This window comes from Oryctolagus cuniculus, chromosome 12 (genome assembly GCF_051225735.1).
Source record: "Oryctolagus cuniculus isolate XC-2025 breed Fujian yellow rabbit chromosome 12, ASM5122573v1, whole genome shotgun sequence".
Lineage (NCBI taxonomy): Eukaryota > Metazoa > Chordata > Mammalia > Lagomorpha > Leporidae > Oryctolagus > Oryctolagus cuniculus.
This window is the reverse complement of record NC_142878.1, coordinates 19569274-19584205: the sequence shown is the minus strand read 5'-3', so window position 1 is coordinate 19584205 and position 14932 is coordinate 19569274. Positions and strand designations below refer to the sequence as shown.

Below are 14932 nucleotides of genomic sequence, written 5' to 3'. Positions count from 1 at the left end.
CACAGTAATTAAAATTTGGAGACTAAAAGTTAATCCAGCAGAATTCAGCTTTCCTAAATAAAAACAAAAACAAAAACAGAAACCTAACATTGCATTCTGAATGCTACCAAAAAGTCAAAAAAAAACCCAAAGAACTAAGATATAATTACGGGGATTCTTTATAATGTGGCGTTAACAGTTCTTCAAAAAAATTTCCTGTCAAAGTAAGACTCAGGAATCACAAGTGATTTTTGAGACTATTTCTGGACTAGTTCTGGTATGTCGGTGCTTACACCAAAATGTTTACCAGTTTATCTTTCAGATGGCTATTTTTCTTCTTCAATACTGTTAAACAAGTTCATAAGCATGTTCATATATACACTACCTTATTTAATTCTCGTATGCTTTAAAAGCCCACATAAATTGCTATCGAGATATAAAATAAACCAACTCTTCACAATCTGATTAATCTCATAAATTTTTGAATGTTTTTATGTCATTCCTAGTGAACAGTGCCTATTGAATCTTTTGAAGGACATCAAATTTGCTGAGTTTCACTAAATTGAAAGTCTTCTTTCATTTCAGATTTCAGTTTTAGTTTACGACAGATGAAGTCTTTTCAAATACACTTTTTTTTTTTTTTTTTTTTTGACAGGCAGTGTGAGAGAGAGAGACAGAAAGGTCTTCTTTTTGCCGTTGGTTCACCCTCCAATGGCTGCCTGCCGCGGCCAGCACGCTGGCGGCTGGCGCACCGCGCTGATGCAATGGTAGGAGCCAGGTACTTATCCTGGTCTCCCATGGGGTGCAGGGCCCAAGGACTTGGGCCATCCTCCACTGCACTCCCTGGCCACAGCAGAGAGCTGGCCTGGAAGCGGGGCAACCGGGACAGAATCCAGTACCCCGACCGGGACTAGAACCCGGTGTGCCGGTGCCTCAAGGCGGAGGATTAGCCTAGTGAACCGCGGCGCCGGCCCAAATACACCAAAATTAATAACACAGTAGGAAAAGAAAACAGAAATGAAAGAAGGAAAAGAACTTTTATTTATTTTACATCTCATCCCTTTTGTTGTCTTTATGAACATGTATTACTTTTAAAACTTCTAAAAATATATGTGGAACATTGTAAGATTCACCAAAATATAAATGAAAATCAGATATTTTGACTAACCTTATTAGTGGCATAAGGTGATCATTAAACTGTTTGTCAAAAAGATGAAAAATAGTATTGGCTTGTTGCACAACATCCAAAAAATACAGATTTGCATTCCTAGAATCTGAAGAAGGAATTCCTAAAATTGGAAGACATATATAGATTAGAATCAACTTTGAAAAAATCTATTTTAACAACAGAAAAAGAGTGTGGTTTTAAATATACAACATGAACAAAAGTTAACTGCTGTGTGATGAAGCAATATTTTCCTGTGAACATAAAAGGAAAATTAAACTATCATAATAAAATCACCCAAAGTTATTTTTATGCATAATTTTCCCCCAATTACCAAGCCTTCATAATAGCTTAAACTGAATACTAACTAAATTACTGCATAGAAAATACTTATGGGGGCTGGCGCCGTGGCTCACTTGGCTAATCCTCCGCCTGAAGCGCTGGCATCCCACATGGGACTGGGTTCTAGTCCCGGTTGCTCCTCTTCCAGTCCAGCTCTCTGCTGTGGCCCAGGAAGGCAGTAGAGGATGGCCCAAGTGCTTGGGCGCCTGTACCCGCACTGGAGACCAGGAAGAAGCCCCTGACTCCTGGCTTTGGATCGGTGCAGCACTGGCCGTGGCGGCCATTTTGGGGGTGAACCAATGGAAGGAAGACCTTTCTGTCTCTCTCTCTCACTGTCTAACTCTACCTGTCAAATAAGTAAAAAAAAAAAAAAAAAAAAGAAAGAAAGAAAGAAAACTTATGAATATGAGCCTATAAGAAAATTTCCTAATAAATCTCTCCAAATTGAGAATTTTGCCATTAAACTAAAATTGCTAGGTCTCTATATTGGTTAATAAATCTCTTACACCACGCAGATTCAAATTCATGTTACTTTTGTATTCACTCTCTTTTTAAAGGTATAGCTTAATGACACTATTATCTCAATACAAATTACCACATTAACTCATTGTTGACAGCAAATGTTGAAATACTTGATGTCAAGGTTCTGCTGTAAGTTTTAAAAAAGCGTACGTCCATCACGACAGCAATAATGTGAAAATTATGTAATAATAAACCACAGTTAAGCCAAAATGACCGAATTATGGCTAAATTTTGTTCCTTTTAGAAACTTATGGAATGTCATTGCATACAGTCAATATAAGATTTTCTGGGCATCAATTTTGGACTTTCTAGATATTAGAGTACAATAGTGAATAAAACAGGTAAGATTTCTAACCAAAAAAACTTAATATGCTATACTGTCTCTACCTCACTTTTTCTCCAAATATTCCGTTCACCCTTTCACATTGCCCAGATCCCTGGTTCCTATGTTCTCTTCAGAGAGGCCTTCTCTCACCAACCTTTCAAAAAAAAGCCTCTGCCCTTGAATTTTCAACCCTTCCTCCCCATTACTATTGTCTATCCCTTACCCAGTTTTACTTGTCTTCATTGTACTTCCTAATCATTTAACCATCTTTTTCATTAAGAATGTAAACTCCATAGGTACAGGATTATGAATTCTGGTCAGTGAAGGCAGCCATTAGCAGATATAAATATCAGAGGTAAGTACAATGAGATCATGAGTAATTGGGATGAGAAAGGAGCATTAATTTAACTAGGAGTATCAGCAAGGGCCTCTCTGAAAAGGTGACAGCTTACTTGAGACCAGAAAATTGAAAAGTCAGCCATGAGAAAACACCCAAGCAGAGCCTAAGTAAAGAAAAAGGATAAAGGCCAGAATGATTGGAGCAGTGAAGGAAAATATAACAGGAGATGGGGATGAATACATCGGAGGCCAGTTCAAAAGCCAGGCTTTTCTAAGAGTTTGATGATGTTTTCCCTCTAAGAACAGGAAGCCACTGAAGGGTTTCAACAAGGAAATGATAATTAAACTGGCTGTTACAAGAAGTCAGAAACTTGGAAAAGCAACAATGGCCATGGGGACACCAGTTACAAGAACAGTAAAGAAGAGGTTCAAACTAGGCAGCATCCACAGAAATGGATAGAACAGTAGTTGAATTATGCTTTAGATATATTGACAGTATGTGTAGATACACTGATTCTCAGCATTGATTAAAAGAAAGAATTAAGACAACCCCTGGGTTTGAGGCTTGAGCAACCAGTAAATAGTAATGTCTTTTAATGACGTGAAAAAAATGGGAAAGGAACAGGCTTAAGGAAAAGGTGAGTTTCACCTTGGATATGTTAAATTTGAGGTATTCACTTAACAGGCAGAGGGGTTAAGTGGGCAACTGAATTCATGTGATCAGAACATAGGAAAGAGGTCATTAATACACTACTACTAACGAGTAAGTTATTAGTAAAGAAATAAAAGAAAAAATTTAATATGAATCTATTCCTTTCCAAACCCTTTGACTATTTTCCTTTCTAAATCTCTTATTATGCAATTTCCCAATCAGAATTATTCTCTTTATTTCTGCTCCTTGACATTTTATAACTTAGCTTTGTAATATATCCTGCCATACACTATAGTGACTTATGAAGCTTCTAATCCTACTTTGCTACATATAAGCAATATGAGAGAACAAAGCCATTGAATAGCTTTTAACATCTGATAAACTCTTGTATTACAGAAGCTTGAAATTCATTGCACTGAATTGAATTTGGTAAATATAGGTAAGTTATGTAAAACAAGATTATGCATATACTCTACCAAGTAGGATCAAAGAAATTTAACACAAAGCATAATTCAAATATACTAACCGGCGAGTCCTGTTTCCAAAGCATAATCAATATGCTCAATACATAAAAATTCCACAAGAATGGTAAAAATTCTAAAGGCATTCCTTGGTAAATCAGAGGGATCAGAGAGCTTTAAAAACAAAAAACAAAAAATATCATTCCTCAAGTTTACATTTTAAAACAGCCAACTGTTCTTTTCCAATCAATTTTATATAAGACATAGTATTTCAGGTATCAGAAAAAGTCACTGCCCCCAACATCCCCTCCCAAACAATTATAATGCTCCACACTTGTCTGTAACTCTCATGACTTAGAACAACATTTTTCAAACATGGATTGCAATCCATTAGTGGATCACTTTCATAAAACATACACGTAAGCTGTCAAATATACACATACATTTAACATGTGTACACTGGGCTACCATATAAACTACGTATCTTATTGTGGGTCACAATCAAAGAGGTTAGAAAGTCAATGACTAAATGTGGGCTCTTCTAGTAAAACTCACAAATGATTATCTTGCTGGGGAGTGCAGTTGGGGAAATCTGTAACAGTAGCATTAGAAAATACAACAAGCTCAAATCTCAGCTTTATCATATCCTGGTTAAGTTAATCTTTAAAATGCTATTTAATTCTACCAGTCCCCAATTTCTTCATTTGTAAGGCAGAAATAATAGTGACTACTTATATTTTAGCCTTTGAGGTAAGAATAAAATATGAAAATTAATGTGAAATGTTTTTAACACAGTTATTTGGCATACAGTAAAGCTCACAATGTTGTTGTTGTTACTGATAAACTATTTAGTAAAAGAATGATTAGTAGTTACACTGAAAAAATAAATTCTTCAAAAATTAGAAAATTACTCTGGCTTTCTTAAAACTGCTTTCTATATTATGCATAAGCTGATTTCAGCCTTTGTCAAACCTATTTGTACATTCATGCATACTCTCAGGATAATGCTTATCATCTGATATATAAAGCTGGGAGTTGATGAAAAACTCCATAACCCACTTTAAATCCTCACTGATTATAATTATTGATTTGATACCCTTCAATTTCCTTCCTGGTTTCTTATTAACAACCCCATCTGCTACCCCTTATTAGTTTAACTCTGAATCCTTACTTTGTTCACTGCTGTTCCCTCCTCTGGTTTACAACTAAACATCCATGCATAATAGAAGGGGTAGATGGACAACTGGTTAAGGACAGACTTGATCAACACAATTTTCTGGTTCTGGCACTTAACAGAATACTCTGTCCAATAACAAAATATCAGGATATACAGTAAGTATACACAAATCATTTACCAAGATGGACTATAATCTGGGCTAAAAAATGTCTCAATAAATTTAAAAAGATTCACATCATACAAAACATGTCCTTGGACCACCATGAATCAAACTGAAAACAGAATTAACAAATCTCTAAATATTTAGAAACTTTGAAATCACCTGTTGGCCAAAATAAATCAAAAGAGAAATTAAAAAATATTTTTAAGTGAATGGAAGGAAAATACAGCAAATCAAAATTTGGGAGAAGCAGCTAAAACAGTAGCTACAAGGAAACTTAAGACTAACTTCTTGTATTTCCTATTTTAGGGAAAAGAAAGGTCTTTAATCAGTGACCTCAGCTTCCATATTTAAAAATAAGAAACAAGGGCAAAGAAACCAAAGAAAGAGGAGGAAAAAGAGAATAAAAAGTAAAAGGCAATGAAAAACAAAACAGGAAAACAACAATGAAACAAAAAGTTGGCTCCTTGGGAAAAATCAATAATTCAATAAACTCTACAGATTAATCAGGAAAAAAATTATAGATATCAGGAATAAAAGAGGTGACAGCTATACATATTCTAAAGATATTAAAAAGAAAATAGAGTATCATGAATAACTTTATTCCAGTACAAGTTTCATGAAATATTCAAATCTTTAACTACCAAAGCTAACTTAAAAGGAAGTGAGTAATCTGAATCTCTCTATATCTATTAAGTAAACTGAATGTTTGTTTAAAAACTTTGCAAAGAAAATCATAGCCCCAAATGATTTCATCGTTGAGTTCCATGAAACATTTAAACAAAAAAAAATCACACACAAAAAAATAAAGAAAATTAAAAATAAAAAGTTTACACCAGAAGACTGAAAGGTATATATGTGTGTGTGTAAATACTTCCCAACACATCCTGTGAGGCAAGTATTACCAAAATAGCAAAACTAGATAATGATAGTAAAGGAAAATAGGGGACGGCGCTCTGATGTAACGGGTAAAGCCGCCGCCTGCAGTGCCAGCATCCCATATGGGCACTGGTTCGAGTCCTGGCTGCTCCACTTCCAATCCAGCTCTCTGCTATGGCCTGGGAAAGCAGTGGAAGATGGCCCAAATCCTTGGGCCCCTGCACCCACGTGGAAGACCTGGAAGAAGCTCCTGGCTCCTGGCTTCAGAGTGGCATAGCTTCTGCCATTGCGGCCAAGTGGGGAGTGAACCAGTAGATGGAAGACCTCTCTCTCTCCCTCTCTCTCTCTCTGCCTCTCGTTCTCTCTCTGTGTAACTCTTTCAGATAAATAAATAAATCTTAAAAAAAAAAAAAGGAAAATATATGCCAATATTCCTCATGAACACAGAAATAAAAAACTCTCAACAAAAGTTTAGTAAACCTAATCCAATAAACAGGACAACAGCAAATAGATGACCAACAGTGTAACAAACATTTGAGAAAGAAGTGATATAATTCACCAAAATATGAGAATAAAAAGAAAGCATTGCAAAAAATCTAATATCTAACCCTTATTTAAAAAACAGCAAATGAAATAAAGAATTGTCTCACTCTGGGGAAAAAAATCATTTATGAAAAGTCTGAAGTTAGCATCATGCTTTATGGTGAAACACTGAATGCTTTGCTCCAAAGATCAGGAATAATGACAGGATTCACTCTCATCCCTTCTATTCAACATTGTGTGGAGTCTGGACAGAATCATAAAGTGAAAACAAAATAAAAGGCACATATATAGGAAAGGAATGTCACTTGTCTTCATGGGCAGACAATGTGATAGTGTCTGTGGAATTTATAAGAAAAGTGATAATGTAATTATGATAGTGGAACCTACAAAACAAGCTATTGAGGGGTCAGCGCTGTGGCATAGTGGGTAAAGCCACAGCCTGCAGTGTCTGCATCCCATATGGGCACCAGTTCAAGTCCTGGCTGCTCCACTTCTGATCCAGCTCTGGGATATGGCCTGGAAAAGCAGTAATAGATGGCCCAAGTCCTTGGGCCCCTGCACCCGTGCAGAAAGACCGGAGGAAGCTCCTGGCTCCTGGCTTCGTACTGGCTCAGCTCCAGCCGTTGCGGCCAACTGGGGAGTGAACCAGCGGATAGAAGACTCTCTCTCTCTGCCTCTCCTTCTCTGTGTAACTCTTTCAAATAAATAATCTTAAAAAAAAAAGAAGAAAAGCTATTAAGCTTAGGTTGTAGGTTTCAGAATCTAATTTCATTTCTCTCTATACATAACATCTAGTTTTTCCAGGACCATTTATTTCTGAGATTATCCTCTCTCAAATGTCAAAAATCAGTTGGCAGTATGTTTTGTGAATTAATTTCTGGGCTCTTTATCTTGTTCCATTAATCTATGTGTCAGTTTTTATGCCAGTACCAAGCTGTTTTAATTCCTATAGCTTTGTAGTATGCTATGTATGTCGTATGCAGTCAGGTAGGCGATGCTTCCAGTTTGATTCTTTTGCTCAGGACTGCTTTGGTTATTCTGGGTCTTTTGTGATTCCATATGAATTTTTGGTTTGTTTTTCCAAGGGTCCAGTATCAACATATATTAAAAAAGCACAGTATTTCTGTATATTAACTAAGTGAAACTATAAATTATGTAAGTTTTAGAAAGATCTATATTATAACAGCAGAAAAATGTCAGTTTTCTCCAAACAGAACTGTATATTCAAGGCAATCTCAATCAAAATCTAGACTTTGTTTTAAGAAACTGACAAGCCACTGTCAGACTTAATATGCAAATAAAATGTGATTTATACATGAGAGAACTTACACTATCTGATTGATTTATGATAAAGCAATTAAAACAGCACAGTACCAGCATAAAGACAAACAGAACAACAGAATAAAGCCAGAAACAGACCCACATAGAAATGGTCAACTGATTTACCACTGTGGTTCAAAACCAATTTGGAGGAAAAAGAAGTTTTGTGCATAAGCAATGGTGAAACAACCAGGTGGATACCTAATTGTAAAAAAAAAAAAAAAGAACTTTGATCCATAAACTGTATGACTTACAAAAGTCAACTCAAAACTGATCACAGCACCTGCACAGAGCTTCTCTAGGGAACTGCCAAGTTATTCCTCAAAGTAACTGCATCAGTTTTCACGCCTGCTGACAGTACCCGAACAATTTCATTGCTCTAGTTCCTTACCAATATTTGGTACTGTGAGACTTCTTAATTTATGCCAACCAAATGAAATGAGATGGTATCTCTCTTATTTTAAGTTTCATTTCCCTAAAAATGAAATCGAATATCATTTGATGATTTATATTTTCTTTATTGTAAATTGCCTATGTGTATTCTTTGATTTGTTTTCTGTTGACTTACATTTCTATGTGTAATTTATATTGATCTATTATTCCTCAATATAATAGGTTATACATAGCTACAAAAATAAAAGATTGATACTGCCTCAACTCTCAATTTCATTACTTAGGGTCTATGTATACATGTTTCAAAATGGAATGATAACCTTACAGGGCTGTTACAACCATTAAATGAGTTTACATATATACTTAAGGGGCTTATAATAGTGCCCAGAACACAGTTCCTCTTATTTCAAATAATCTTATGCTGGTATTGTTAGTTACTATGACTTAACTGCTTATTTTGTTTACTTATGTGTTTGTTGGAGAAATACTAAATTTTAATGGAATCAAATTATCATTCTTTACCTTTATTATCTATTTTCTTAAAATGTTCTCTTCTTGATATTCCAATTTTCTATGAAAAAGTTCTAACTGTCCCTTTCACATCATTTAATACTTTACAGAATAAAAATCTGATCTACTCAACTTTAATCTAAACTATGTTAAAATTTATTCCTAATTTTAAAAATAATTCTATCTTCCAAAACAAAAATCTTATCTTTTGGTTATCAAAAATTAGCTGATCCTAAACAGACAGTAAATTTTGTTTTAGTATAAACAAGGTAAAATTTAAAATACCTAAGTATATACAAATAAAATACATTTACAATCATTCTTACCCTATGACATCTTTCAAAGGCTTGTTTGGTTTCTTGTAAAAGATTAACCACCACTTCTTGGGATAGGAAAGTTTCCCCATGGGTATCAATACTTGGCCCCAGTGGTAAGTTGGTACGTTGTCTAATTCTCTCTTTCAAATCCTGAATACTAGAACATCAGATACAAAAATGAAAAAAGAACACTTTATCATACACAGATTTTTTTACTTCAAGTACTATCAAACTCAATACACAAGAACAACAGAAACAAAACAAGAATAAACAGCCAAGAGACCTAAGTCCTAATTCAATAACTACTTCATGAGGGAAGAATTGATCTCTAAACAGAAGACATTCACTTGAAAAATTAGTGGATTTGGAGTCACAACTTCTAAAGGGCCTTTGGGTCTTACAATTCTCACTCAACAATCAAAAACTTATTTGGGGCCGGGGCCGCGGCTCACTAGGCTAATCCTCTGCCTGTGGCGCCTGCACTCTGGGTTCTAGTCCTGGCTGGAGCGCCGGTTCTGTCCTGGTTGCTGCTCTTCCAGTCCAGCTCTCTGCTGTGGCCCCGGAAAGCAGTGGAGGATGACCCAAGTGCATGGGAGACCAGGAGAAGCACCTGGCTCCTGGCTTCAGATCGGCACAGCACGATGGCCATGGTGACCATTTTGGGGGTGAACCAACGGAAGGAAGACCTTTCTCTCTCTGTCTCTCTAACTCTGCCTGTCAAAAAAAATTTTATTTGTTTTTCTCAGGCAGTAAGTTACTCCAATAAATTAATATTCCAGATAATTAAACTATCCTGTTTAAAAATAAAACTTTAAAGTTTTAATATCTGAAAACATATTTAATCATCTAAACATATTACATATTTCTTTACTGTATTAAACAGTACTTACAAACAATTATTTAGCTGTTCTTAATGACTGAGGGTAGCCTTGAACACTTATTGCTTTAGAAGGTTAAAATCTTTCTTGCTCCTAGAATACATATGTAGCTTCCAGCTACTATGAACTCATTTTTAAGAAATTCTTATGATTGCTCTTTAGTTTTTCTCATCCTTTTCCTGCTATTGCCTTTCAGATGTTATCTCTTAGTTCTAATTACAACCTCTCTCTGATCACTATTTAATACACAATAAACTTGGAAACAAGAGATGGATTTGTGGGGCCTGCGTTGTAGTTTCTTCCAGGTCTCCCACGAGAAGCAGCTACTAGCTTCGGATGGGCACAGCTCTGGCTGCTGCAGCCAACTGGGGAGTGAACCAGCAGATGGAACACCTCTCTCTGCTTCTCCTTCTCTGTGTGTAACTTGGACTTTCTCCTTCTGTGTGTAACTTTCATTTTCAAAAAAATAAATAAATCTTAAAAAAAAAAAAAAGAGCATGATACATCTTAGCCTACCCTCTCCATTCCTCCCTTTTTTCAAATTTTTAAATGACATAATTTCCATTTTGTTTACAATCACAAGCTTAATCCTCCACTAAACACAGAATTCAACAAGTTGTAAGTAGAAAAAGGATATGTATAGACAAGGGCTACAAACAATAATCAAATCTCAAAATGTCAATTTTGCTTAGAAACATTACTTTTTTTGTACTCTGTATATTAGTCACCACAAATCAGGGAAAACATACTTGTCTTTTGTGGATTGGCTTATTTCCTAAGCATAATCATTTCCAGTTGCATCCATTTTGTTGCAAAAGACAGGATTTAATTCATTTTTATGTCTGAGTAGTAGTCCATCGTGTTTATAGACCACATTTTCTTTATCCAGTCATCAGTTGGTAGATATCTGGGTTGATGCTGTATCTCAGCTATTCTGAGTTGAACTGCTATAAACATGGGGTACAGATATGCTGATTTCATTTCCTTTGGGTTAATTCCCAGGAGTGGAATGGCTGGGTCATACCTTAAATCTACTTTCAGGTTTCTGAAGAATCTCCACACTGTCTTCCCTAACAGTTATACTAGTATACATTCCAACCAACAGAGTATTAGGGTACTTTTTTACCCGTATCTTTGCCAGTATCTGTTAACCTTTGATTTTTAGATGACAGTCATTCTAAGTGGGGTGAAGTGAAACCTCATCATACCTTTTATTCGCATTGTCCTGATGACTTGTGACCCTGAGCATCTTTTCATGTGTCTGTTTGGCCATCTACATTTTATCCTTTGAAAAATGCCTGTTTATATCTTTAGGTCAATTCTTAACTGGATTGCTTGTTTTGTTGTTGACTTTCTTGAGCTCCTTATATACCCTGGATATTAATCCTTTATCAGATGTGAAACAGCAGATGGACGCTTGCTCACTCGCTCTCACTCTCTCTCTAGCTCTGCCTTTCAAATAACTAAATAACTAAATAAATATTTTTAAGAGACACTGATTTGGGTTTGCACGGGTGTGGACTCTGCATTCACAGAAATCATTCCGCCTTCTTCTAGAAACAACTGGGTGCCAAGTGGTTAGGGTCTAGGTAACTGAAAGCCAATTCTTACAAATCACTTTCTTCCAGTATGTGAATAATCATTGCTTTTCAAGTATTAATTTAACTTTTATGCCCAAGTCATTGAAAAAAATTCATCAATTCGAGTACCTAAATTGTGAACTATCTGCTATATTTTCAAACTCACAAAAGTAACAAACAAAAAAATGATAAACTTCCACAAAAATAACCTGAAATAATTTACTCTGGCAGAAAAAAAAACTACAGAACTCTTTATATTACTGCTATTCTGCTTTACATTTTTAAAAGTTAATTTTTTAAAAAACTAACAAACATCTGCTAAACATTATAATCATGTTATATTAATTTATTTCAATATGTGGTCAAGAGTTGAAATGTCAACATGATATGAACAACTGTGTCGCTCCCCCTCTTCATGGAGGAACGACACTAAACCCTGCCTAGGCTTCATATCCGAGTCACGGCACCATTATGTCGCTCCCCGTCTTCGTGGAGGAACGACACAGGACCCTGCGTTGTTCTTTCGTCTGCTTGGCCCTCCCCGGGTTTGCTGCTGGTTCTTCCCGGGTTGGCTACTGTCCCTTCCACCTCCGTGGAAGGGCGGTTCCCCCTGGCCACTTTCACTTCCGCAGGGGAGCGGCACACCGCCGGCTGGCTCTCTCGGGGGCTGCACAGGTGTTCCTTCAGATGTTCCCCTTAGATGTTCCTGGTGCATGCCGTCTCTCTCCTCCTTTATAGTCCTCCTCCGCCAATCCTAACTCGGCTGCCCACACGCCGAGTACGCTGCTCTCCTCCAATCAGGAGCAGGATCAGCTCCTGGAGGTCATCACTCAGGTTGGCAAGAGGCAGCTGCGTAGAAGCTGTTTTCTCCTCTCCCAGCGCCATATTGTGGGAGAGCAGATGCATAGAATAAGTCTTAATTCCAGTAACTCAGTCCAGTCCGGGTTGCTCCCCACAAACTGGGTTAAAAGTTCTATACTAAAAATTCTGGGGCTGGCACTGGGGCGCAGCAGGTTAATGCCCTGGCCTGAAGCGCTGGCATCCCATATGGGTGGCAGTTCTAGTCCCGACTGCTCCACTTCCAATCCTGCTCTCTGCTATGGCCTGGGATAGCAGCAGAAGATGGCCCAAGTCCTTGGGCTCTTGCACCTGCGTGGGAGACCTGGAGGAAGCTCCTGGCTCCTAGCTTCGGATCAGTGTAGCTCCAGTCGTTGCAGCCAACTGGGGAGTGAACCAGCGGATGGAAGACCTCTCTCTCTCTCTCTCTGCCTCTCCTTCTCTCTCTGTGTAATTCTGACTTTCAAATAAATAAATAAATCTTAAAAAAAAGAAAAAGAAAATTCTAATGACAGTCAATATTTTCTATGCTTGCCCAAATTGAAAAAAAAAGTTCTTAATCTCTTCAGTTTTAACTATAATATTTAACAAGAACACTCACCCTCCTGTGCCAATGGATCTCTTTTGATGATTTTTTGAATCATAATAACGCTGTAGGATCATAGCACTTCTGCTTTTCAGATATCCAGTCTCCACTTCAATATAGTTCTCCAAATAGGAAATGAAAATGGATTTGATAAGCTTGGACAAGAAAGTCTGTTTATCAGTACCCAAATTAAACTCCATCAACTTGCTGGAAAGATTGGTGGTTCTTTTGATGGAAAAGGGGGAGAAAAAGATTAATGTATATTTAGGTATAGCAACAGTACTGAGGAATATACGTTTACAATTTGACTTTAATGAATTACATTAAACTACCATTTCTTAATCCTTAAGATGAGTACTTAAGATGCAAAGAGTGGCTCTACAGGATTTTATATAAATTAGAATGGAATATTAAAAATCACATTATGACTGACAACTATCCCAAGCACCTCTGGATGTTCTAGAAGAAACTGTGAGGTAAAGAAGCAGTCTAGACATGACAACAGTGGCAAAAGACTCCATTGCCTCAAGTATGCTCGAGTGCCATTCGCCACAGGGCACCCGAAACAGAGCCCTGGGAGATCTGCTCTCGGTTCAACCCCTTTCCTCTTTGTCCTCGTGAACTTTCCTCTAATTTTCTATCTCCTATTGTTGAAGATAGGTACACAATAATCTTGTGTTTGAGTGGGACTTCTTCATTAGGGGAACTTTTGTAGAACCTTCTCTCAAAATGAAGACACTGAAGAAAAGCAATAGAATTGGAAAAGGTCAAGAACAAAAGTTCCAATGAAGCTTCTGAGACAGCATCTGTATAGTAACAATACTAAGAAATATGTATTTTTACAATATGCTTTTAATTAAGCAACAACTTCTTAGACTTTGGGAGAATATGACTTAGGATGCAAAGAGCAGCTCAACAGGGATATATATAAAGTACAATAGACTATACAGATATTTGAAAAAAAGTACAATAGATTACAAATATTTAAAAGTACAAGAGAAATTCTCACATCACTTAAAGCTGAAATTGTTATTTGTTACAAATATCACTCCCTTTTGGATTTTCTGCAAGTTTTAACTTCAGATAAATGTAACTACACTAATTTATAGGTGAAAATGATACAGAATAGTGAAACAGCCACAATTAAATTCAGAAAAAAAAAAGTTGAGTCTTAAGTTTAAATAAGGTCTTACGTTTCATCATTAAAGTACATTAACATAAAGCATAGCATCCAATTCCTAAGGTTAATGCACTAAGAACACTGCTCTTGCATATTACTAGTCTATATGGCCATGCATTTAATGCTAAAAGGCATACTGCTATCTGACAAAATGTTATTGACGTACCTGAATATTTCCCCATTTTCTATTTAAAAAATCTGAGATGGATTATTATTTTCTAACAATTAAAAATATACCTTGTATATAGATCATAGAGGTTTTTGAGATACTGCTCTGCATCAGATTTCCTACATTCTTCTAACTGGTCTTTCACAAAACCCTAAAGAAAAAAAAAGTCAACATTCTATTAATTAAGTAAATATTAAATTCTTTAACTTCCCAAGATTTTTCTTTTAAAGATTTATTTATTTTATTATTTCAAAGAGTTACACAGAGAAAGAAAGAGAGGCAGAGAGAGAGAGAAAGAGAGAGAGGGAGGGAGGTCTTCCATCGATGGTTCGCTCCCCAATTGGCTGCAACGGGTAGAGCTGCACCGATCTGAAACCAGGAGCCAGGAGCTTCCTCGGCGTCTCTCACATGGGTGCAGGGGCCCAAGGATTTGGGCCATCTTCCACTGCTTTCCCAGGCCATAGCAGGGAGCTGGATCGGAAGTGGAGCAGCCGAGTCTCAAATTGTCGCCCATATGGAATGCCAGCACTGCAGGAGGCAGCTTTTACCCGCTACACCACAGCACCAGCCCCAAGATTTTTTTTTGTCTCTAAAATTCTTCCATAGTTTGAATTACAC

At 36.7% G+C, this 14932-nt stretch overlaps 1 protein-coding gene across 2 annotated transcripts in view; it reads right to left on the bottom strand.

Annotated features, from left to right (window-relative positions):
* EXOC5 (exocyst complex component 5) overlaps positions 1 to 14932 on the bottom strand; it is a 56833-nt gene that overhangs the window by 12848 nt on the left and 29053 nt on the right. For both annotated transcript variants that reach the window (XM_051822216.3, XM_051822217.3), the window contains 5 exons: positions 14383 to 14465; positions 12981 to 13190; positions 9094 to 9241; positions 3851 to 3959; positions 1148 to 1268 (listed from right to left, as the gene is read on the bottom strand). In XM_051822216.3, the coding sequence (XP_051678176.1) occupies positions 1148 to 1268; positions 3851 to 3959; positions 9094 to 9241; positions 12981 to 13190; positions 14383 to 14465 (671 nt within the window). The remainder of the gene's footprint in view (positions 1 to 1147; positions 1269 to 3850; positions 3960 to 9093; positions 9242 to 12980; positions 13191 to 14382; positions 14466 to 14932) is intronic.